Source organism: Chionomys nivalis, chromosome 14 (assembly GCF_950005125.1).
Source record: "Chionomys nivalis chromosome 14, mChiNiv1.1, whole genome shotgun sequence".
NCBI lineage: Eukaryota > Metazoa > Chordata > Mammalia > Rodentia > Cricetidae > Chionomys > Chionomys nivalis.
Genome location: NC_080099.1, coordinates 27328076 through 27349787, shown reverse-complemented (window position 1 = coordinate 27349787; position 21712 = coordinate 27328076). Strand labels below are relative to the sequence as shown.

At 41.8% G+C, this 21712-nt stretch overlaps 1 protein-coding gene across 2 annotated transcripts in view; it reads left to right on the top strand.

Annotated features, from left to right (window-relative positions):
* Prrc1 (proline rich coiled-coil 1) overlaps positions 1-20923 on the top strand; it is a 29817-nt gene extending 8894 nt beyond the window's left edge. For both annotated transcript variants that reach the window (XM_057789179.1, XM_057789178.1), the window contains exons 4-9: positions 910-1070; positions 4655-4757; positions 8472-8635; positions 12155-12258; positions 15182-15284; positions 17451-20923. In XM_057789179.1, the coding sequence (XP_057645162.1) occupies positions 910-1070; positions 4655-4757; positions 8472-8635; positions 12155-12258; positions 15182-15284; positions 17451-17660 (845 nt within the window). In that variant the 3' untranslated portion in view covers positions 17661-20923. The remainder of the gene's footprint in view (positions 1-909; positions 1071-4654; positions 4758-8471; positions 8636-12154; positions 12259-15181; positions 15285-17450) is intronic.
* The last annotated feature ends 789 nt before the right edge of the window (positions 20924-21712 follow it).

Sequence of the window (21712 nt, the reverse complement as noted above, 5' to 3'; positions counted from 1 at the left end):
ATATGCCAGAAGTGGTGATACTAGGCCATTTCTTTTCCTAGGCCAGCTACATTCTCTCAGTCCCCTTCTTTAGTGTGGTTATGGAAACAGATTATCAAGACCCAATCTTTGTTGTCTCCTGTTCATGGTTTTAGGGTAAGGAGCACTTTAGCTTTGATTATTTAGTATCCAAATTGACCTATCTATCTTTCCAAATAAAAATTTATTATGGAGCATAGACATTACATGCTTACCTGTGTTTACATGTGTTTTAAAAAGATTTATTTATTGTGTGTGTGTTTGAGTGTATGTGTGTGTGAGTTTATGTATGGCCATCATATGCGCACATGCATGCAAACAGCCTAGGAGGCCAGGAAGTTGTTTTATCGGCTACCACTGGAATTACAGATTGTTGTGAAGTCATCGAATTGACTGTTGAACCTGGGTCCACTGCAGGAGCAGCCAGTGCTGTCAGCTGCTGGACTTTCTCTCCAGCCCCAATGGGTCCAAGTTTTCCTTTGGAGAAGTAAATGGAGTATGTATGGTGATTGTTGTTGTTGTTGTTGTTTTTTTTTTTAATGATGGGCTGAGAACTCAATTATTTTTATGGATTAAGGAGATTAGAAGTCCACCTGTCATCCAGATGCTGAGTAGGACAAACAGGAACATGCACACACAGACACCTGAGTGTGTGTATGTGTGCTTGTATTTGTTGTTTTTCTGGACACTTGGTATAAACCTGTGTAAAGGGGAAATACCTCTTGAGGGATTTTTGCATTTTGTTTATAGAGGTCTGAGTTATAACTTCATCTTTAGGTGCTTCAGTAGTTCTGTGGGTGGATTTGTCTTAAGCTTCTCACATGATTCATCTTTTTATAGGAAAACATTTGTGGAATAAATGACCCAACTAAATGTTTTGCCATTGACTAGGTATTCTGCCAGCCCCCATTACTCAGCAAGCCAGTATGACATCTCTGGCACCGGGACCTGGAACCACATCAGCCATTACTTTCCCTGAGGAGCAGGAAGATCCTAGAATTATTAGAGGCCAGGATGAGGCACCTGCCGGTGGGATCTGGGGCTTTATCAAGGTAAGGGTGTTTGTCTTTCAAATCACTGTTCAGTTGTGAAACTGACAGGGTATCCAGTAGAGAAAGGCAGTACAGGGTAGGAAGGCATGCTCTGAGAACACAGTACAGCGTAAGGGAAAACAAGCCCCTTACGGCCAGATTTTTGTAGTTGATGCTTATCTTTTGTCTATGTGTGTCTACCATGTACTCATTCTCTAAATAAGAATCCAGATGGATTAGTGATGTGGGCTTTGTGTTCTTTGTCTTTTCTAGAAGACTTCATTAATGTCCTCCCAGCTGTAAAATTGTCTTTGTTTCTTGTGTATTTGGGGTCTGCATATGTTTGTATGTATGGACGGATGTGCACAGGTGTGTGTGTGTGTGTGCGCGCGCGCATGCATGTGAATGTGAAGGCCACCATAAGGGGTCTTCCTCTGTTCTCCACATTATTTTTTGGGACAGGTCTGTCACTGAAATTGGAATTTGTCAATTCACCTTGCCAGGGATCCTGTCATCTGTGCTCCGTCCCAGTGCGAGGGCTCAGACACGTGCTGTCGTGCTCTGCTTCTTACATGGTGCTGGGTTCTGCATAACCATGTTTTATTTTATCAATCTGTTATCACTATTACCCATCCGGTTGTAAGTTTTTAAGTCATTTTACTCTATTTAATTGAGAAAAATGTGTAAACATGTACATTTTTTGTTGTTTTTGGGGGTAGTGTAGACTGAACCTGGGGCTTTACACACACTGGTAAGCACTTCATTACTAGCCTGATCCCCAACTCTCTTTTTGACTCTCAGTCTTAGAAAGGCTCACCTAGTATCCCGGGCTGGCCTAAAGCTTGCAGTCCTCTTGCCTCATCCTGGCTTGTAACAGGATCACAGGCCTGCACCCTTAGGCCTGATTAACATGATACGGCTGCTGAGCCATACAGCGGTCCCTTCTGATTCTAATTCTTAGAAATAAAATGACTTAGCACTCTTGTATGCACGTCTTGCTGGGCATCTCTGACCTCATTAGTTCCGGACGAAAGCCCTGTGATGCCCTAGATCTTCCTGCATGTTGCCTTCCAGCAGCCACACCAGCACATGTGGTTCCGTCATTGCTCACACGGCCACAAAGGATGTTAATTTGAAATATTGTTTTTTTTTTTCTGATTCAATAGACAAAAACATTTGAAACCTTTTTGGGTTTTTTTTTGTGTTTTTTTTTTGGTGCCTGAGTACGTGTGCGTTTGAGAGAGAGAGAGAGAGGGAGGGAGGGAGGAGTCCTTGGGTTGAAACACAGTGGCTTATGAGTGATGTCTACCATATATATTGAGGTCCACTTTCTTGCTGTATCCAGAGCTTGTGGTTTGAACTGGCCTGGCTTGCCAACTTGCTCTGACTCTCCATCCTGAGCATTGGGATTACATATGGCCACCACACCCATGTGTGTGGGTTCTGGGGATCCCAACTCTGGTCCTCATGCTATGTAGGTGTGTTACCTTAAAAGCCAAACTCCCAACCTTGAAACCATGTTTTAATTTTTCATTTCTTTGCTATTAATTTTGGCCTTTCTTTTCTCCATGAAATTTTGTTGTCTTTATTCTCTGTTCATCTTTACCCACTTTGAAGTTGGGAGACTTGCTTCTCTAAGTGAGTTTGTTAAGAACTCTGGCTAAAGCAATGCTATTTTAAGATGTACACATTATGGCCTTTCCTATTTTGATCTGCATTTTAATTTTATTATGCTTTTTTCCTCATAAAAGTGCTTGTGTTAAGAAGTCATTTCTGTGCATCTCTTTCAGTTCTGTGTGTGGAAAGAATACCTTTACATTCCGTTTAGGTTTTTTAACCACTTCAGCTCTAACCCCGAGCAGCTCCGTGTAGCTGATGTATGTCAGTACACTGTGTACAGCAGAGATGGAATTTAAATGTTTTCCAGCCTCTTAATGGAGTATTATGAGGTCATTCCCTCAGCAACCCGATATCCCCCTTATTTTGTTTACTAAATTACACATTAGTGTCAGTCTTTGGGCCTTGTCTTTTATCCCATTGAACCTGGCTCTGTAATAGTAGCACACCATTTAAACTGTACCTAGGCTTGGTCATTCCACTGATGCATGCTGAATGCTTGCTGTGTGCTCCGGTTCTGGCTCTGTGAGCCTCTAATAATGTTTTCTCTTGACATTCACTTTGCTGGTCCTTCCCACTTTTTTCTTAAGAAAAAAAAATTTGAACTCATTCTGTCAACTTCGTCCCAGGGTTCTGCCGAGAAGCTGTTCAGTTTCATTACGTACATTAAGCACAGGTTTAAACTAAGTGGTTAACATGGTCATGTTTCAGGAATCTGTGCTTTCTACACTTGCTTTTATGTTTCACTATGCTGTGAAATCTTTTCTTATGTAGAAATGACAGCCTTCTTCCTGCTTTGTAAAGAGACTAGTTGTAATACCAAGTTCCACTCTCTGGGACTTGTCACAGTAGTAGCAAACATGATTTTGTCGTGAGGTTGCCTGACACCTCATGGTGCTGTTGGGCTGAAGAATCCGGAAGGAAAAGCCACCTAAGGAAGAGGGTTTGGGAATGGGGACAACAAGAAAAGGAGCTTGGGTAGAACATGTGAAGGACAAAGTTACGCATTAAGGCAGTCAGGAGCTATTCTGAGGGATAAAGGTGAGAAATATTTTTTACTGCCTTCATCTTTTTAAGGAACAAAGTGTGGCCTTATATAGACACATGGCTGCAGTCCTCATTTGGAACCCCGAGGGACAAGTCTTCCTATAAATGTATTTATAACTGAAGCACACTTTTCAGACTAACACTTCGAGCAGTGTTTGCTCCAGAGCCCTCCACAGACTGCCCGGCCTGCTTTCTATGCGAAGGGAAGAAGCCAAGAGCAATACTTAGAATCGTAGTAGGAGTTTGACACTGATTGACCTCATTTTACTCAGAGATTCCAAAAATACCATTTGCATTTTTTTTTAAAAAAATATTGGTATACAAATGCCTGAGAAACTTAAAAAGAAAAGTTTCCTGTGTTGGTCTCGCCGGTAACCACAGCTGTTGTGAGCATGGTTACAGTAGCCGGCCGTGTTTGGGAGGCACCATTTCACAACACTCTTTCCCAGCCTTTGGCTGCCACGGTTTTTCCACCTCCTTTTCTGTGATGTTCCCTGCTCCTGGGTAGTAGTGTGGTTAATTCAGGTATCCCATTTAGGGCTGAGCACTGTGAGTAGCTGTGCAACTCTTCAGTGACAAACATTTAAGCGTAGATGTGGTAGAGGATCTCCAGGCTCTACCTGGAGGAGTCATTGGCAGTGAACAGTAGCTGAGGGACGGAAGATCATTCTTCTTTAGGAGGTGACCACTGGCAAGTTGCCTGTGCTCCAGGGGATGTCCCCACATCTGTGCACATATATGCAGCACTAACTGACATGAAGTTGAGAGTAGTGTGTTGAGACATGGGGGAATTTGGAGAGGGGAAGGGAGTAGAATGATAATACTTAATTGTTTTCATGTATGAAATTCTCAAAAATAAAGTTTTAAAAAAGTTCTGTCATGTTTACGAAAGTCAAGGTATTCCTTGCTTGAACTGAACATTTGAATCTTGCTTTGTCCAGGGCGTTGCTGGGAATCCTATGGTGAGATCTGTGCTTGATAAGACCAAGCATTCAGTAGAGAGCATGATCACGACGCTGGACCCCGGCATGGCTCCCTATATCAGTATGTATAGAACTGAGCCCAGTATCAGCCACGTTTCTAAAGTGTTTGTCAGTTTCACTCACAATTGTAGTTTCAGTTCATTTCTGTCATGCAACTGATAGAAATTCCTCCTGTGCTCATAATTCAAATTCATTCTCAGCCTGAGTTTTGTGTAACTGATTTATCTTTTGCTTAATCATCATCATATAAGTTTTAGAACTTCATAGTATGAACTTTGGAAGAGGGAAGGAGTAATTTGATTGTGGGTGAACTTTTCTGTGTGTCCCAGCAGCTGCTCCCAAATAACCATATAGAGACTTAATTATAAATGCTCAGCCTACAGCTTAAGCTTGTTACTAACTAGTGTGGCGTTGCATGAATAATAAAAACCCAGAGACAGTATTGGGATTCAAGCTGAAGATCAGAAAAGCAAAGCGACCTCTACCTCAGACTGAAATAGGTGATTCTTTCTCCACAAATCTTCAGACTGAGACTGAGCGTGAGACCTGCTTCCTCCCTTCTTATATTCTCTAGTGCTGGGATTAAAGGCATGCACCACCACCACCTGGCTTCTATGGCTAACTAGTGTGGCTACAGGGATGAAAGGTGTGTGCCACTACTGTCTGGCCTGTATGGCTGACTAGTATGGCTGCTTTGCACTCTGATCTTCAGGCAAGCTTTATTCATTAAAACACAAATAATATACCATTATAAATTAGCTCTTACATTTTAAATTAACCCATATTTCTTATCTACACTCTGCCACGTGGCTTGGTACCTTTTCTCAGCTTCTTCTCTTTGTGTTCTTTTTGTCTGCAAGTTCTACCTAACCTCTACCTCATGCAGCTATTGGCCAGTCAGCTTCTTTATTAAGCCAATCATAGTGACATAAATTCACACAGTATAAAGGCATCTTCCACGTTTCCTCCTTTCTGTCTAATTAGAAAGGGTAGTTTTAACTTTAACTTAGTAAAATTATATACAACAAAACTAATTATCAAGTAAGAATTATAGTTATAATAGCTAGTTCGTTTGTATTTGGAAAATTTAGAGAAAATACTGTCTATCTTACCTTTGTGAGTCTTAAAGATTTATACCTAATTTACCTTTTTATCATAACTAAGGAAATCTTTTAATTATTTAATCTTTAATTCCCTCAAAGAACCCAGAAGGGTATAATGTTACCTAAGGACAGGGACATCTGACTACCTGGACAGTCACCCAAGTTCTTTGTAATATTGGGGCATCGTACATGCTTAGTATATCTGACCGATATTTTTGAGAAACGGAGTTTTGAAGGACTGCCCTACCTTGTCTTGGCAAAGTTTGGCAGTTGCCCTTTTTGTCCTGCTGGTTCATATTCTCAGAAATTAAGGCAAGGGCAGTTTCTTTTCCCCAAATGGCTAGCTTTTACCATAAAGAAAACAAACTCAATATGGGTTTTCTTCACTGCCCATCATCCTCTTTTGAAGCAAATTGTTGCTGTCAGGAGCAGATATATTTCACTGACATGAAAAGCCTTAGGTTATTAAACATATTGAATGCCACATTCTATAGGTCTTTGAAGTGTTTGAAGACTGTTTATCTGTCTAAATATATCTCCGTATGACCTTGAAAACATAGTTACTATGGCTACAAGTGTGATTATTATAGATAACCAACTACTAACTTGTACTTTAATTATACATTACATTTTTTAATGAGTGATATAAGCACAATGCCCCAAACAAGAGTAGAAACCATAATACAGTATAACAAAATTAACCTTAAATTTGTGCCATTAAACCAAAATCCATACTAATGTAAACTACTTTGAGATTAATAGTTGAATTAAAGTAGATTCAATAATCTACCTTTTTATCTCATCATTTTTGTATCATATTGCCGTTCTTTTTTTCTTTAGAAAGAGATCTTTGAATTTAACTCTTTTTGTCTAGCTTTTTTTTTTTTTTTTTTTTTTTTTTTTGCTGGGATTAAAGGTGTGCGCCACCACTGCCCATCCAGAATATAGATTGTGTTGTACACAAGTTAGTCAAAGATGATTTTTTATTTTAGTTTGAGCAGATAAAATATACTTTATGTTTTTTGTAGGTTTTTTTTTATGCTTACTTTATGTTTGTAGCCAGGATTTTCAGGGGATCTTCCCAGAGCAAACCTAATCTGTATCAACTTGGAATGAATTCACAGTCTCTACCCTAAAGCAGCACACTTTTTATTTCCATTTTGAAGTCAAGATATTTTTAAAATATGTAGGTTGATTTAATCCAGCAGTTTCCATAATGCGGAGTGTCTTAGCAGCTGTCGTTCATTCATCAGCAGTCAGAAAATTCAAAGACAACAGTAACATACAGGATCCAGACTCCCCATGTATTTTCCATCTTTGTGTGGATTTTTACCATTATATTACTTTATTCCTTCTTTGAATATTTCATTATTTTTAAACTATTTTTTCTATGACTATCTATATCATTTCTCTTTGTCTCACGAGCTTATGTATATATTAGACACATTGTCACATTGTAGCTCATTAAGGTTTTTTTCCCATCTGGATCTGTCTTTACTTTCTGTCTGTAATCTTTTGTTTGCATGATAAAACTTAAACCCGCCCTGTGGCTTGTTCATGGCATGCTGGCAGGGCTCACTCTGGCAGTGCTCTCGGCTAGTATGAAAGATTTGAGAGTAGGAAGCCGCATGTGGCTTCATTTTTGTGTGTTTAGAATCTTTGTGAAGCTTTCTCAGGTCTTAGGTGGATGTATGTGTCAGATGTTTGGGCGCCATTTGTAGGTGGACTTTTCTGTGTGTTCAGCAGCTGCTCCCAACAGAGACTTAATATTAATTATATATGCTCAGCCGATACCTTAAGTTTTTTACTAGCTGTCTCTTACATTATAAGTTAACCCATATTTCTTATCTGTGCTCTGCCATGTGGCTTGGTACATGGCAAATTCATGGTCTCAAAAATCAGCAAAATACAAACAAATGTAAAAACCCAAAGAATTCTTTATGTTTGTAACCATCCAAAGGACTCATAAGTTTGACTTTACTCCATGTATTTATTTTCATATTTATATATTCATACCAATCTAGTTGGAGATAATAATTATATATTTCTTCTTGTGTACATCTTTGACATTATGAAATGAGCATTTTTGGAGCTCTTGCTGTTCCATTGGGCATACTATATTAGAAGTCAGTTCTTAGAGCAAGCCCACTGAGATGGCAGGTGTTTTCCTACAAAGAAACCAACCCTGTCTTCCTCAAGGTAATGAAGCTGGTTAATGAGAAAGCATAGAATTCAGCCGTTGAACTCTCCTACTGGTACCCTCTCCTAAGGTTGTTTGACTGTAGAAGACTTGCTTCAGACAGAGTTAATGTGTTCTGGAGTGTTCATAGAATACTGAAGAACTGTGCTCCGGTTACCATAGGTGACTTGGAGCCAGTAGGAGGTGTGTGCCGGCCTCGGCTTGTGACCACAGAGAATGTGCTGAATTCCCATCCTTAAAATGCCAGGGAAGTTGATAGTTTGATCAGAAGATGTGATAAAAAGAGGATTTGTGTCTGACCTGGGTTTGAGTTCTGACAAAGTGCTTAGCTGTGTTATGGTGGGTACATACGTGTATGAGGCTTACATGTATGAGGCTGGTACAGTAAATACAGTGTAAGCTTATGATATGGTAGTAATTACCAGAAAGTTACTGTTAAATTTGGAATTGAAGTTCCCTTTGGTTTCTATAGAATCTGGAGGAGAATTGGATATTGTTGTAACCTCAAATAAAGAAGTGAAAGTGGCTGCTGTCCGAGATGCCTTCCAGGAAGTCTTTGGCTTAGCTGTGGTTGTGGGGGAAGCTGGACAGTCCAATATCGCCCCACAGCCAGTAGGCTATGCAGCTGGATTAAAGGTGAGCGTAAAAACTTTTCCAGAGTTTGGGACCTGCAGTTTATTTGCCAATAATTGTGATAAGGAGCCTGTGGTCTGTGGGGACTACTGCAGATTTATATTCTGAAGTGCCAGCTTTATCCTTAGTCAACACTGTAATGTTATGAGGGATGTAAAGGAGTTTTAATTAAATAAGTCTCAATTAGGTTTTGATTATTAGAGGAGGATGGCAGTTTCATTAAGAAAGAACAAAAAGAATAGATGATCTTGAAAGGAATCTTTGTAACTTAATATTGCCTTTCAAGTCAGTTAATGAAATTATAATATCTGTTGGGTCCCAGTAGACACACACACACACACACACACACACACACACATACACACACACTACTCTCTGTCACATTGTTACAAAGACACAATCATTCAAGAACAAATGAAGTTGATGGCATCCAAACACTGGGTTTTGAACCTACTGTACATACTGGCTTTGTGGGAGCCTAGGCTGTTTGGATGTTCACCTTAATAGACCTGGAAGGAGGTGGGAGGTCCTTGGACTCCCCACAGGGCAGGGAACCCTGATTGCTCTTAGGGCTGATGAGAGAGGGGGAGTTGGTTGGGGGTTGGGGAGGGATGGGAGGCGGTGGCGGGGAAGAGAGAGAAATCTTTAAAAAATAAATAAATTAATAATAAAAAAAAGAAGAGCCAAATAAAGGGGGAAAAAAAAAGAAGGGGAAGGGAAATCCCAATAGATTCTTTGGCCTCACCTCCCCTGTATTGTTTTGTGACCTCACTTCCCCTGTGTGGTTCTGTGACCTCACTTCCCCTGTGTGGTTCTGTGACCTCACTTCCCATGTGTGGTTCTGTGACCTCACTTCCCCTATGTGGTTCTGTGACCTCACTTCCCCTGTATTGTTCTGTGACCTCACTTCCCCTAAATTGTTCTGTACCTCACTTCCCCTGTATTGTTCTGTGACCTCACTTCCCCTGTGTGGTTCTATGACCTCACTTCCCCTATGTGGTTCTGTGACCTCACTTCCCCCGTGTGGTTCTGTGACCTCACTTCCCCTGTATCAGTCTATCATGCTTGCTTTCTTCTGCAGTAAAAATTCCTGTAAGAATTTTGAATATTTTTCTCCAATTCTCTGTTGGGTTTTCAGTTGGCTAGCTCCACTTCTTCACTTACCTGTCCTAATCAGAATACACTTAAAGCCCACCAATAATAGGCTTGCTGTGTATTTGGTTGGTCAGGAACTGTTGAGGCAGGTGGTCATCTTCTCTGTTGTTTCAATAGCCTTTTGAATAGCCAGGCTGGCCTCAGACTTGCTTTGAGGCCAACACTGGCCTTGAACTCCTGATTCTGCTTCTACCTCCTGAGTTCTGGAATTGTAGGCCTGCAGCACCATGCCTGACTTTTACTTCAGTCTGTTAGTCTCCCTGTGGCTTTTGAGTGCACACCTTGCTTTTCTCTCTAGCTTCCTCTTGGCCTCTGTCTCCATACACTTCCTTTGCTGACCTCATGTCGTCCCTGGCCTTAGCCAGCATCTTATGCTGACGCTTGCAGCTTCATATAACTGCTAAGACTGCTCGTGAATTTTGAATTTACGTAAAAATTGTCTTTTTGACAACTCTACTTGAATATCCCAAGCTCAGTATGCCTAAAATGAAACTTTCCTTTTTTCTTATATGTAGTCTCAGTCAATGGCAGTTCTGCCCTTCCATTTTCTTATATGAGAAAGCTTGACACCAGTTGTAGACTCTCCTCTTGTTTCTATTCCATCATTTGGTCTTGTTTGCAAGACAGACCATAGTTTTCTGTAGTTTTTTTCTATGAGGTTGCTGTACATCATACTAGTTATTATGGTACTCTTGCTGTGAAAGGAAAAAGGATTAGGTCAGTGTGGGCCTCTGGCCACAGTGTTTTTGGCTAGGCTATCAACATAGAAGTTTTGTTGTTGTTGCTGTTTGTTTAATGTTTGATTCTGTTTAGATACAGCTCTATATGTGCAAATAGATGCTAGTGTGTATATACATTATAATAAAGTCATAGCCAGCGGTCTTGTAACCCCTGTTGGGATGCAGTTTATTTAGCACACACGTTTTACTCCTAAAGTATTTCAGAGCCCTCCTATGCTTAGCCTCAGATAGCACTTCAGTATTACACATGGGACCATTTGAAATGGTGGCAACTTTTTATTAGGATTTTTTTAATACTACAATCTTTTCTCATTTTACATAGTTTCCCCATTACCACTCCCTCCCTTTCTCCCACTCCTCCACCTTCCCACACCCCACCTCCCTATCCACTCCTCTAAAAGGATATGACTTCCCTTGGGGAGTCAGCAAAGTCTAATACTTCACTTTGAGGTAAGACCAACGCCCTCCCCCCATATCTAGGCTGAGTAAGGTATCCTTCCAAAAAGAATGAGCTCCTAGATGTCAGTTCAAGCACTAGGGATAAGTCCTGGTCCCACTGCCAGTGGCCCCACAGACTGCCCCAGCCTCACAACTGCCCCCCACATTCAGTGGGCCTAATCTGGTCCCATACAGGTTTGCCCACTATCAGTCCAGAGTCAGTGAGTGTTGGCTGAGGTTTCTGTTCTGCCTGGTCCCAAAGAAATACACAGAGGTCTACATTAATTATAAACTGGTTGGCCTCATAGCTCAGGCTTCTTATTAATTAATTCTTACATCTTATATTAACCCATTATTCTTGTGTGTGTTAGCCATGTGGCTTGGTTCCTTTGTCAAAGAGGGATTCTCATCTTGCTTCCTCTGTGACTGGTAACAACTGCAGACTGAATCTTTCCTCTTCCCAGAATTCTCCTGTTCTCCTCACCCCGCCTATACTTCCTGCCTGGTTGCCCCGCCTATACTTCCTGCCTGACTCCTGGCCAATCAGTGTTTATCAAAAATAATACGAGTGACAGGATAAAAAACTATTGTCCCACAGCACTTCCCCCCTTAAAAAACCCAAGAACTCTGAACCTAATCTCCTTTGTTTACCTTTTCTCCTGACCAGTATCCATAACAACTTGTAACCAACATTCTAAACAAAAGCAAACATCCATAATTCAGGGTTTTTTGGGGAGGAGGGATGTGGGTGTAGTTTTCCAGGCTACTTCCTACTGACTGAGGGCACTGGTAATCTTATGGGAACCTAAAGAAAATTTAGACTTATGATCAAGTCCTGACTGGAGTATACTGTGGGGCTTGATCATCTCAGCTAGCAGTCTTGAAACTGTTCTGGATGTAGAACTCAGACATCTAGACCTCTATTCCTACTGGAGATTTCTAAGGGGGTCTTACTTGATCAAACCTTTTTGAGACTAGGTTTCTCTGTGTGTCTTTGGCTGTTCTGGCAATCACTCTGTAGACCCAGCTGTCCTTGAACTCAGAGAGATATGCCTGCCTTCCAAGTGTTGTGATTAAAGGTGAGTGTATTGTGTTAAATACCTGCATGTACTGTATAGCTAAGAATAGTATATTTAACATTAATACTGTTTTAAAAACTGGTTGGCAACCTGCGCTGCTTTTGCTCTAGGGCGCCCAGGAACGCATAGACAGCCTGCGGAGGACCGGCGCAATCCACGAGAAACAGACTGCTGTGTCGGTGGAAAACTTCATTGCTGAGCTGCTGCCCGACAAGTAAGAGGCGCAGGGCACCCTGGGAATCAACACAGCCGTGTCTGGAGTCTCTAGGTCCTCACATGGAACACCTAGAGAAGGTGCCTCCTGTTCTGAGCCAGAGTGGGAGTCTGCTCTGATAGTGGGACTGTCCCGCGCTTAGCTGGTACTCTGTCCTTACTTTTCTTTTGTAACTGAGCAGTGCAGAACGATGCCTGCCTCTCAAGCTGTGCTGACAACCACTCGATATGTTAGGACTGAATGTAGGAAATACACTGTGCATCAGCCTGGCCAGGTCTGATAGAGCCTTGGGAGTAAGCACACTGCTCCCATGTGACTCAAGTGTTGGAAGATGGGCAGGAAGACTTGATGGTCCACACAGGCTGGAGATGCATAGTACAATGTGTGTAGCTTTACAAAGCCTCCGGAAGCACAGTTCAGCATTGTTCTTGAGGGCTCTATGACTCTGTTTTTAATAGATTTTTTTTTCCATGGGAAAGCCTGTTTGGATATGCTGAGAATCTCATGGTGTTGTCTTAAATTTTTTGTTTACTTGTTGCCTAGCATTTTGTAACCATAATTTGCAAAATGTGGTCTCTACTGAGCTGGAACATCTGCCAGGGAGAGCAATCAGCTAAAAGGGAAAACATCTCGAAATGTGCTTGCCAGGTGCTTGCCAGGTAAAACGAGTAGAACCATATAGACCTGGTTAGTGCTCTTCAGATACTGTCATTCGTTCATGCAGAGTTGGAAAAATTAGCCTGTTGTCTTCTTCCACGTAAGAATAATGCCAGTGTAAATATTCTGAGATGGACAGGTCTAGACTTTGGTCTTAGTTTTGGACATGTTAAGTGCACAAAAATGTTATTACAATGTGTTAAGCATCAACTTCATTGTGGCTTGACTGGTGATGGTAGGCGATCTCTTTGTGGCTTCTGAATCTAGTGTGAACCATTCTCTGCCCTGGGAAATATAACTGTCTTGGGACCACAGTCCATCATGTTCCTCTAACCTTGTCTTATACACGGGAATTAAAGATCGAGATCCCTAGTGACCAAAAGTGATCAGCTGAGATTCTCCCCACCCCTGGCCCCAGTTGTGATCCTGTTGAAGGACTTTATGAAGAAGAGGGAAATCTGAAAGTTCCCTTAGCTGGCAGGGCCAGGGACCGAAATGGAAGGGCGTTGGGCATGTGGCAGGGATTGCAGGTTCACAGAGGGGATGGGAAAGCAGGTTCCCGGTTGCAGTGTCTGGTGGAGGTGGTACTCTTTTTTTTTTTTTTATTAATTAATTTATTTAATTATTAAAGATTTCTGCCTCTTCCCCGCCACCACCTCCCATTCCCTCCCCCTCCCCCAATCAAGTCTTCCTCCCTCCTCAGCCCAAAGAGCAAGCAGGTTTCTCTGCCCTGTGGGAGGTCCAAGGACCACCCACCTCCATCCAGGTCTATTAAGGTGAGCATCCAAACTACCTGGGCTCCCACAAAGCCATTACGTGCAATAGGATCAAGAACCCATTGCCATTGTTCTTCAGTTCTCAGTAGTCCTCATTGTCCGTTATGTTCAGCGAGACCGGTTTTGTCCCATGCTTTTTCAGACCCCGGCCAGCTGGCCTTGGTGAGTTCCCGATAGAACATCCCCTTTGCCTCAGTGTGTGGGTGCACCCCTCGCGGTCCTGAGTTCCTTGCTCGTGCTCATTCTCCTTCTGCTCCTCCTTTGGATCGTGAGACTTCAGTCTAGTGATCCAATGTTGGTCTCTGTCTCTCTCTTCTTTCATCGCCTGATGAAGGTTAATATTCAGGAGGATGCTTATATGTATTTCTTTGGGTTCACCTTCTTATTTAGCTTCTCTAGAATCACGGAGGTGGTACTCTTTAGAGGTTGACTGGACTTCTGATGTGTGTGGCTTAGAGCTTCTCAGGACGCAAAGGTGCAGTCTCCAGTTGGGTCAGTGCAGTATCCGGATGGACACTGCCCACAGCAGACAGAACAAGGCAAAACAAGGTGTAGCTGAGCTTGGCTGCACTTTCTTGAACGAGACTTTGTTAAAATAAAATATGAGATTTTGATTAGTAGTCAAGTGGAATAAATATTATTTAGTATTCGTAAGTTGAAATGTTTTTAAGATGTAAATGTTGAGACATTTCAAAGTACCACTTTAATATTCTGTGGAGTTGCTTATGCTGCCTTGTGTCTTATTTAGTGGTTTTTTAAACGTGTTATTTCCTTATTCGTTTTGTGGTTCTTTGTGCTTTTAAAATCTACTTATTTTTTAAAAGATGGAGACATTGAACAAACATAACCTTGTCCATGTGCCCTTAGTGCTTACATTCAGGGTTGTCTGATATTTCTGGGAGCTAGAATTCTGATGCTATCCCAGTTATCTTAAATGTGTTTGTGGTGCCTTGGTTTTTATAATCTATGGGTAAGTATCTGTCATGAGTGTGCTTTCAAAGTCTGGCTCCTGGCTACAACTGTGACTCGAAGATTTCACGTTCATGAGGCTCAAGCACACAGTTATTTCCTCTGAATGAGCTTATTTCTTGATTTAGTAACATTGTTAGATGGTTGCATGCTGTTGAGAGTTGGTATTACAAATTTCCCCATATTTTAGCAAGTATTGTTTAAAAATATTACCCACAAGAAGCTCTTTGCATGTTCTGGTAAGTTAGCTGTGTATTTGAGAACCCCCATTCCCGTCATCCCCACCTTAGTTCTGTTTTCTTTTTTGTTACTCTCTTTCTACCTTCTTGAAATTAAGACAATAAAGTAATTTTAGTTTTGCGTTTATGACTTGTCCATGTGCAAACTAATTAGACATTTTATTTCTGGGAACTGTAGTACTTTAGTCTGAACAGTGAGAGGGAACTTGCTTTGCCATTTTGTATCTTCACTCTCATTTTATTTAGCATGTAAACAGTGTGCTGCTTCTGTTTCTCTTCTAGATGGTTTGACATCGGCTGCTTAGTGGTTGAAGACCCGGTGCATGGCATCCGCCTGGAAGCCTTTACTCAAGCCACGCCGGTGCCTTTGGAGTTTGTGCAGCAGGTTAGTTTCTTTGCCTTTTCATGACACTCCATATTTATTGTGAGGATTATGCCCTTGATTCTTTGCTTTTGTTGTGCTTGTCGGTTTTCTGATTGTACCATGTTGTTATTTTCCTCTTTTTTATGTTCATGGCCCCGGAATCAGAAGAAAACTGGCCTTTAAATCTATTTCACATGTACTCCTTGTTTTCATTTCCCTTACTCACCTGTAGCTGTCTGGTATGGATGCAGGTGCTGGTGTGTGCCGGTGTGGAAACCAGAGGATGCCAGCCTCAGATGTCTCAGGAGCTCTCCACCCTGCTTTGTGTTATTTTGAAACAAGTCTCTCAGACCTGAAACTCACCAGTTAGGCAAGGCTGACTGGTTAGTTGTCCTAGGAATCCCCCTGTCTCTACTTCCTCTGCACTGGGATTTCAGGCAGTTGCTTTCACATTTGGCTTTTCTTAAGTGGGTGCTTAGGCCCTTGTCTTACTCGGTGGTCATTACCAGTTGAGCCGTGTCCCCAGCCCCTGTTTATCTCATCTTCATTTGTGTTATTTTATCTATTTCTCTTCTCCTTGATCTGATCATCTTTTTTTGTTGTTCATTTTAGTAACAAGTCAATATTTAAAAAGTTAAATGAAAGCCGGCATGGTAGTGCATACCTTTTAATCCCAGCACTTGGGAGGCAGAGGCAGGTGGATCTATGTGAGCTTACGGCCAGCCTGGTCTACAGAGCAAGTCTCAGACGAGTCTGGGTTACACACCTTGTCTCTGTAAACCAAAATAACAAACAAACAAAATTTGGATGAGTGCTGGAGAATTGGCTCAGTTGTTAAGAACACTGCTCTTCCAAAGGACCTGGGTTCCATTTCCAGCACCCACATGCAACTCACAGCTGTCTGTAACTCCAGTTCCAGGGGATCTGGTTCTCTCTGCAGACACCAGGTATACATGGGATGCACCTGCATTCAGGCAGGTGTAAGCATACAGGCGGGCAAAATACCCATACACAAAGTAAAAATAAAGTTTTAAAAGAATGTAGCTGATAGGAATATATCTTTAGATTTGCTGGCTGAAAACAGACCTAATGATGTACCCCTGGACAGTTTCTAAACTGATTTGTACTTAGATATATTTTATAGAAATCTTCTCTTAATTCTCTAATGAATGAAATGTACTGTGCCTGCTGTCATCGTTAAATGAGTAGTTAGTTGTTGCCCCCATTTTACAATTATTTGAAATGTAAGGACATTTGTTGGTATGGGAAGACAATTGATGTTCTCTGAGAAAATGTGTCTCTCTTTGGAGCACACTGCAATGCTGGTAGTGCAGAGCATGGCACTGTCTCTGTCAGGGTTGGTAGGAAGCTATTTGATGTAACTCTTGACTATTTGTCTTGTAATCATCTGTAGTGTTTCCAAATTGAGCCTAAGAAATGGTTTTTGTTTTTCTTGTTGGTTTCATTTATTTTCTTTGTTTTTGTTTTTGAGGTAAAGGGAAGCCCTTGGGGTGATTGTGAAGCAGGTAGAGGGGCATGCGTGTAGAGTGCAGGTCATGCTGCCTGCAGATATTCTCTGGACTCTAAACCAGCCCTGGCTGTTGAACCCTTGAATCTGTTTGCCGTTCACTTCTGTGTGAGAAGTAGTGTTCCTACAGGCTGGGTAAAGGTGGGGAGCGACAGTGCTGGTGGCTGCTGGCCTGGGTGCTGTTTGCGAGCTGCCGACTCGTATTATCTGTATCTGCAGACACTGTCTAGGAACTACTAAAGACTTTCTTAAATGCGCTAAAAACTCAATATGTAGTCTCTCTCTGCTTGGAATTCTGTGGCTCTAAGAACATGATTTTAGCAGAAACCTGTTACTAACATGAAGTGACCCTGAACGTAGAACTAGAGCTTAAGCCCTCAGCGTGAATTGTGAGAAGCTGGGGTTCTCACTGGATGTGCACTCACCCCTGTTGAAAATGTAAATTGTGAGGAGATTAGATTCTGTGTGACCCGTGAGTGTGCTGGGCTCATTAACACAGTAGGCATGTGCAGTCACCCTTGTAACTTTATACTTTTGAGGATTTGTCATAATCTGTATTAAAATAAACAGAGTTGAGACACCACGGAGTCTTCTGTAACATAGCGAGTTCCAATGCTGTTTCAGCGTGTGACAAGTAACTCACCTTCCTTTTTCCATAGGCGCAAAGCCTGACTCCCCAGGACTACAATCTGAGGTGGTCAGGCCTTTTGGTGACAGTGGGGGAAGTCCTGGAAAAGAGCTTGGTAAACGTCAGCCGGACTGACTGGCACCTTGCTTTCACTGGCATGTCTCGCCGACAGATGATCTACAGCGCGGCCAAGGCTCTAGCAGGCATGTATAAGCAGCGCCTGCCACCCAGGCCCATGTGAGACCAGCTGCTGGGAAATGGAGACCTGCCGTCACCCTTGGCTCTGTGTTAGAGGAAACTGGATAGTTCCAGAGAATCCAACAGTTTTTACAATTGTCCTTTTTAAAAGAATAAACAATTAAATAAAGGCACAGTGTCATTCCAGTAAAACAGAAGAAGTAGGTCCTCTTTTCACTGTCATGATTTCATACGTCCTAGTTCCCCAAAATATACACACATATTTACAGCACAATTCAGTATACCAGATTTATAAAGCAGAAATCCATGTTCACAAATGGATGATTGTTCTTGGCTCTTCTGGTTTCTTGAGAACACGTCTGTGTTACTTGCCCTGTTAACCCTGTTGTCATCTGTGTGTGCACATGCTCTCAGGTTTGGCGGTGAGCAGTGTACATCCTCAGCAACGGACCTGACATGCTTGCTGGGGCATGGGGGTTTGTGCACAGTTCCTTGTGTTTTATAGAATATGGGCCAAATTAACAGAATGGATAGTTTTGTCATTATGTATGTATAGTTTAGAAGTTATATTTGTTTCCTTTTTGTTTTAAACTTTGGCATTTTGTAGATTCATAACTATGAACATCAGAAAATAACGTTTTTTTTTTCTTCATTGCTATGTGAGAACTAAAGGGCAGATCATCCAAATCTATTTTAGATCAGATATGTATTTGTGGTTTTATTGTTGTTGTTGATATTTTTTTTAAAAAAATTTTGTGTATTGATGTTTTACTTATATGTCTATATACCATGTGCACAGTGCCCAGGGAGGCCAGAAAAGGGCATCAGACCCTGAAACTGGAGTCACAGATGGTTGTGAGCAACCATATCAGTGCTGGGAATCGAACCTGGTTCTTCCAGAAGAGCAATCAATGTTCTTAACCCCTGAAGCATCTCTCCAGCCCTGGTGTCATTTGTGGAAGTTGGCACTTTCACAAATTGGCTGTCATGACAACTGTTCCTCCTGCATCTGCCCACCGTCTCCAGACTCTAAGAGGGGATCCCCTTCTCTTGGGATGGTATGTGTTTTCTTTAGTGAAAGTTCCTTTTTATTATTATTTGAGAAGTTCATGAAGTATGTTCTGATAACACTTGTCTCCCACCCCTTCCCCTCCATGCTCCCCCTTCTTGTCCTCTTTACCGAGTCCAGTTTGTACTGCCCAAATAGGTGTTAGGCTGTCAACCAGTTGACCTATGAGGGACTACATCCTTGAAAACTGACTATCCCTCAGAACCCATCAGCTGCCAATAGCTCCCCAGTTTGGGGGCAGGACTCATGGGCTCACCCATGCTGGATGTTGATCAACTGGATCTTGTGTGTGTCTAAGGTTGTTTCCTGGTTTGCCTTAAGCACAGCTTGACTTTTCTAACTGTGCTCTTCTGCCTTTATTTCTTAACGATGTTTTCAAGGGAATGATTTTATATTCGATGTAGTTTATTTAATCCATTGCCTTTAGCAAATGCTTTTTTCTCCCTGAAATAATATATTTTACCATTTGGGGATTTACATAAGTCAAAATTAAGTAAAAAATTTTCTTACACAGTTAAACTCTGTATATGCAATTCAGATATCTTCGTGAAGATAATTTGGTACTGAAATGTAATTTAACTTTCTTTTCCTTGTTGATACAGTTCTGTAGATGCCAGAGTTAGTCGACTCTACGCTCATCCTCTGTCCTTCCATGTACAGTGTGCTGTGCCGTAGTGCTTTCCAGTAATGACATGATTTCTGATACTTTTCCAGAAGGAGAATTATTACTTTAGAGGTGGGTGTTTGTTAATCCCCAAGCACTGTGTGTGGTGCTTAGTTAGACAGGAAGGAAGTCTGTGGCTGTGGTGATGTGCCTGGCCCAGAGTGAATCGGCCACAGTGACTCTCATTGCTGGGGTCTTTCTTTACCACTTGCTGCTGTGCTGTTTTTAAGAGCTGTTTGGGTCGGGGGATTTAGGCTATGATGGAACACTAGCTGATGTCAGGCCCTAGGGTCAATCCCTGGAAAACACACACACACACACATACAAGACAGGGGGAACTAGTAGCATTTGATGGGGCATTGCCTGGGTAATAGTATTTTATTATACTCCAAAGGCAAGTTTTACAGACCTTGAAGGTACCCTATTTTTCCCTTGTCTGATTGAGTCTGCATTACCTTAGTTACTGTTTCGGAGGGTCATTCCAGTAGAATCACTGGGGTCACTGACATCTTATTGGGTGATGGTTTTCCTTGAGTCCTAAGACTTATGCCATGGCTTGGTTGAAACTGGATAATTGTTGTTACCTAGTCTGCCTACTATGAGGGAGGGAGGAGAAGGGAGGCTGATGGAAGAGAGAACTGTTTGATCCAGTCTGATCTCTTTGTAGACAGGTTCTCTGGCCTAGAATTCTCTTTGGAGGATGTCAGAGCAGGCTGACTCTACCGGCTTGTTTCCCTGACCCTTGTCTTCTAGGATTCCCCTGCTCAATCTGCCTGGTGACTTTTAGGCCTGAGCGGTCCAAAACCCTGGTTTCCTTCCCGGCCCATCTGTCCCTGTGCCCTTTTCTCCTCCTGCCTGTTTTTGTGTCCCTTCCACGCTGGCATTTTTAGCGAGTTTGTGGTGGTGGTTGCATTTATCAGTAGGAAAATAAAATTTAAGATCAGCCTCTCAAGACTGCTCAACTATTTAGTTCCAAGGGTTCAGTTTTTGTTGCTCTCCTTGTTTCCCTCTGGCTTTGTTTGTTTGTAACAGTGCTAGGCAGAGCCTCATTTACTCTGGGCAAGCATTCTCCTGAAGGGCCACAGCCCCACTTCCCTCCTCAGCTGAATTTGAGACAACTCTGGACAGAAACTGTATCAAGGGCTTCTGAAGTTGGAAACATTTTAGAAGCTGGAAGTTCTTTCTACTGATTTCCATGTTGTTTTTCATTCTTCCTCAGTCTTTAGAGATAAGATGCTGCCATCTTAAGTATAGGCAGGTAAGAAAACAAAGGAAAGCACACACTACACCTGTTCTGAATTATGCAAATTAGCAGTTACTCAGGGTCAACTCAATACTTCAGCCTGCCTGCCCTTTAGTTTACTTTTGTTATTTGGCAAAAAGAAGAAAAAAACAAAACTAAAACTAAGGACAGTGATTTGTGAAGCCAAATTGATAATCTGTTGTAAAAGTTGTTGAGTTAAACATAAATTATTATGAAATGTAGATTTTTTTCCCTAGGATATTGTATTCATTTTATAATATTATGTAGAGTGATATATTGGATAAAATCAATTTTGTAAGTATGTAAATATGTCAAAAATAAATACTTTGAGTTCTCAAAGGTGTGCAGTGATTTAAATGCTAATTTGTATTAATATATCAGAAGACCACATACTCCTTTTTGACTCTAAGTTGGTTACCAGCTTCCACACATGACCAGATCTTAAGCTCCTTTTTTTCTGGAGAAAATTTTAACATTCAGATGCGCCAGCTTCCAACCTGGAGGCCGGGGAACTCAGTATAGAGAGAAGACCTGTTGGAGAGACAGGAAGTGATGTGAAGCCAGGGGCTCATGAAAAGTCCCGGTGCCTCAGCAGAACTTCTCCTTTCTCCCCATACCTGTCTTTTTTATTTTATTTAGTCTTATTTTTATTTTTTGTAATTGTTTTAGGATCAGCAATATCAATTGGGGAGAAAGGTACGGGGTTTTTGAATTTCACCCATCTCCACAAGTCTTTTATCCTTACCATGGTCAGTATCTACTACCAGAGTAGTCCACATCCGTCTTTGACATAGCGTCATCTCCCGTAATTTACCGTAATTTACATTTAGACTCATTGCGGTAGGTAAATGTGTGACGTTGTATCACACAGTATTGGTACTGTTCTGAAAACCCAGGGCTTTGCCAGTTCGCCCCAGTTCTCTGCCCACTGGCAAGTGTGAACCTTACTGTCTCCTGAGCATGTCTCTCGCTGGATTGTCAGAGTTGAAGTCTGTGTCGCTCCCAACAACTATATCCTCCCCACCTTCCCACTCACCCAAATCTACACCCCTTTTTCTTTCTCATCAAAATATAAACAGGCAAAACAACAACAACAGC